Genomic DNA, 4,087 nt, shown 5'->3' on the forward strand with positions numbered 1-4,087 from the left:
AGGGGGGCTGCTCGCCTGGGGGAGGGGCGGGAGCTGGGGCTGGCAGCCAGGCCGGGGGTTTTGTGTGTGAGAAGAATAGGGGTTTGGCCCGCGTTGGCACACTCGCTTCCCTGAATGCTAATGGGGCCCGCGGCCGCAGGCTCCTCTCTTCCCGGCGGGGCCCCGCAGCGGCAGGAGTGGGCATGGTGAGCGCCAGCGCGTCCCGGGAGCGCGCTCTGTGGGAGCGTTCGTGCCGGCCGTCGGGCAGGGGTGCCCGACAGTCCAGCGTGCTGGTCTCGGGGTGTCGCCAGATGGTCAGCCTGCGATCCCGAGACTGGCGGTGGCAGCAGCAGGACTGTCTGCGTGTGAATGGGAGATGCGCCCTGGGCTCTTCCCGGCCACTTCCCACATGATCTCTTTGGCGTCTCCCCGACCTGGGCGACTATTCTGAGCTCCTCATCTGCGTAGGACCTCCTCTGACACCTCGCTGTCTAGTCTCCTACTGTGCACCTCACTGTATAATGGTCAGTTTATTATCTTCCCCCCTGGCTGCAGTCATGACCTAACAAGCATTATGGATTGAATGAATCAATGGCTGAGTGAACAGACAACTGGTGTGATGACCCAGCTGTCCATTTGTGACAGTGTGTGGCTGTGGCTGTGGTCACCATTCGGGTGCAAGTGTGTGACCCAAATTGTGTGATCTTGACGGTCCCTGGGTGCCCGTGCACTTGGGAGGGACCTCTTAGTGGGCCCATGAGACTGAGCTGTGTCGCTTGGCACACAGTCACCTGTCACTGCCACCGGCTATTGTGGTTCAGCTACTGGTGATCATGACCATGGCTACCGGTGTGTAGCTGTGGCATGTGTCCCTGTGGACAAGCAGGCTGGGGCCTGGGAAGGCTGTAAAAGCTCTAAAAGGAGTTGGCAGAGATGGAGGAGAGCATCTTCTGCCCCAGGAGGTGAAGAGTCTCCGAGGCAGGCTCCGACAACACCCCGCCCCTCAACACACAAACAGACACACACGGGCACACGGTGGGAGCCAGGCCTTCCCTGCAGGCCTTGAACACCCCCCCAACACACATGCCACACGCACACACTTCATGGGCCCCCAACCATCGAAGTATGCCATTTCCCATTTGGTTGGCAGAAATGCAGTAAGTTGTGTCTGAGGGGCTGGGAAGGAGGCGCTCCCCGCCCCCACCCTGCCCACCAGCTGCAGCCAGGAGACGGCCCCTTCAGTCTCCTGGAAGCTGGTTCCTCCTGCTCCCTGGAAACCGTTGCCGGGGTTGGAGCCTTCCAGGCCCAGGCCCCTCCCAGCTCCCAACACCTCTGCCCCAGTGCATCTTCCCTCAGCCCCTGGCTCCCCCTCCTGCAGTCTCACTCCGCCTTCCCAGCCCCCAGCCGTCATGACTGAGAGGATGCAGGGCTGGCTGGGGGAGAGCGCTACGGAGCAGCTTCTCTGAGGTGGGGTTGGGGGCTTCTGGGGGTGTCTCCCCTCTCCTTTGACGGCCGCTGGACATGGCAGTGGACGGAAAGGAGAGAGCCGGGATTCAGCTCCTCTAAGCCCCACCATTCTCCTGACCCAGTGACCCATGGCTCCGGGGACCTCTCACAGCTGGGACCCACAAGGAATAGTCCTTCCCGGCCCCTTCCCTGCCCTGACCTGGCCTGCCTTCCCGGGCCTAGGTGCTGCTTGGGGGCTGAGAGTTCTGCTCAGTGATGTCTCCCTTCCTCACCCACCCCTACCAGAGCCCGAGGCCGTCTGGGAGTCCTGAGACACCTTCCCCTCAGTGTCTCAAACTTGCCTGTTCTCCGCCACATCTCTTCCCACCTCCCCCGGGGCCTGAGGGCTCTCAGAGGGCAGGGGCTGGCCGGGCTCATCCGTGGGGACCCCTCCAGCCCCAGCACAGGGCCGGAGCTGGCAGGCACTCCAACTGAATGATGAATGAGGGGCCCTCGGAAGTCAGAGCCCTGAGAGATTCACAGTCTGACTCACAGCCCCGGGTCACAGCTGGCAGCCCACCTGCCCCCTGAGCATTGCTGACCTGCACAGGGATCTGGGGAGCTGTCCCTGGGCGCCTGGGGGGGTCTTGCTGAAGAGGTCACCCTCTCTGTTCCTTCTGCCCCTCCTCACATTCTCCGCCTGTTTCCCCCTCCTCTGGCCCCCTTTTCCCTCCCAGGGGAGTACGCTGAGGGCGTCAGTGAGCGAGACATCCTGCTCATCCACTCCTGCCGCCAGTGGACGACGGTGACAGCCCACACCCTAGAAGAGGGCCACTACGTCATCGGGCCCAAGATTGACATCCCCCTGCAGTACCCAGGTGTGCCCAGCCAGGGACAGATGGCATAAAGCCCGTGGGGGTATAGGCGGGAGGGACTGGGGCCAAGGGTGGGGGGAGCCCTTGGGGGAAGCTGCTAGTGACCACCTTTCCTTGGAGCTGAGGGGTGTTCTGGGCAATGGCTGGCGTGGGGGGGGCGGAGAGTCAGGGGCAGGTCAGGGCCTAGTGGTCTTCGTACTGCTCTGGGGAGCCCTGGGCTTCTGGAGAGGTGGCACACACGTTTACAAACCTTTGATTCACATTTTAGATGATTAGAAAACACCCATGCCCTCAAATCATAACAGCTCAAACCTTGACCTTCCCCGGAGACCTTCAGGGTGTACCTTGAGCTGCCTCATGGACCCATTTTTGTGCAGACCCTGAAAGGGAACATCTGCCAGGGGCTTCTCAGTACTGCTCGGAAACCAGGGGGTGCTGTGGCTGCACCTGTCCGCTCCAGTCATGGTTTTCCCAGATTTTGTGTAGAACTATCGTTTTCATCTATTGACTTTATATGTGAAAGTTAACATTTTAGACTTTTAAAGATTATGCTAATGAACTACTTTTATCTGTCTCATATACGATGTTGATATCTAATAAGATTTGGCTTGAATAAAGGATTCTGCTGCCAAACAAGGAAGTACAGTTTACAGATAACGGACCTGAGGGCCTGAGGAGGGAGTGACTGGCCCAGGGTCACACAGCTAGGAAGGGATGAGCAAGGGCCAGACCCAAGTAGCCTGACTCTGCGCGGCATCAGGGACGCACAGGGTTGCTGGCCCCTGTGTGTGGGAGGGGTGGAGTCAGGGACCCCATCCCAGAGATGCCCCCACACCAGCCGGGAGCCCACAGCCACTGCGGATTAAGCATGCGCTGCGCCTTGCAGACATGGGCCGAGCATGTGTGTGGTTTCATCCTCACAGCAACCCTGTGAGAAAGTCTCATCAACTCCTTGACTCACAGGGGAACTGAGGCTCCAGGAGTTTCAGGCCAGGCTCCGGTCTGTTTTCAACTCTCCAGTGCTGCTCCTGGACCCTCTGCCCACCCCCCACAAAGGCTGGAGATCCTTTGAGCCGGGAGGACTCCCATTCGCTTTCTCAGGGTACCCCTGCCCCCTCCTGCCCTGGGTCCCCCCGAGCCGGTGAGACAGGACTGAGCTCTTTACTCAGGCTCTTAATAGCAACTCTCTGCATTTCCCTCCATCCCATTTACAAGATGAGGAAACCATCTCGAATCTCAAGTGCCTTTCTGACCTGGGGTTCTGTCCTGGGCCTGCCAAACTAGACATCCCAGCCTGGTTTGGGGAGCACTCTCAGGTCTTCTTCTTGGGATTAAAAAAAGGCACTAGTTGAGGAAAGTCCTCATCGACAGAAATGTGGTTTCAGGGACTGCATCCATGTCAGTTGTGCCATTATAACTTTGAGAAATCAATGAACTGGGCGTGGTGGCGCGCCTGTGGTCCCAGTTGAGGCAGGAGGATTGCTTGAGCTCAGGTGTGTTGGAGGTTGCAGTAAGCTGTGATCGCCCACTGCATTCCAGTCTGGGCGACAGAGTGAGACCCGGTCTCCAAACAAACAAAAAACTCTGGGAAACCAAGGCACGGGGTGTCTCCCGGAACTGTGGGTCCAGGGGGCTCCTAGCTCTTTCTCCCACCTCTCTGGCGCCCCCTGCGTACCTGTGTTCAGTGGTGGTTCCGGGAGGCAGGCCCCAGCCTCATCTTGTCGCCGGGCGCCTGCTGCCCGCCCGCCCGCGTGGGGGAGGGGAGGCGGAGACCTCCAGGAGGGGCC

General features: G+C 59.8%; 1 protein-coding gene across 1 annotated transcript in view; it reads left to right on the top strand.

Moving 5' to 3' along the window:
- The window catches only part of LOC103272353 (GRB2-associated and regulator of MAPK protein 2), a 15,330-nt gene that overhangs the window by 2,771 nt on the left and 8,472 nt on the right, over positions 1 to 4,087 (top strand). The window contains exons 3-5 of the mRNA XM_021718492.1: positions 3 to 319; positions 448 to 503; positions 2,163 to 2,303. Coding sequence (XP_021574167.1) covers positions 3 to 319; positions 448 to 503; positions 2,163 to 2,303 — 514 coding nt within the window. The remainder of the gene's footprint in view (positions 1 to 2; positions 320 to 447; positions 504 to 2,162; positions 2,304 to 4,087) is intronic.

Source organism: Carlito syrichta, unplaced genomic scaffold, assembly GCF_000164805.1.
Source record: "Carlito syrichta isolate Samal-C Ts95f unplaced genomic scaffold, Tarsius_syrichta-2.0.1 Scaffold312243, whole genome shotgun sequence".
Taxonomy (NCBI): Eukaryota; Metazoa; Chordata; class Mammalia; order Primates; family Tarsiidae; genus Carlito; species Carlito syrichta.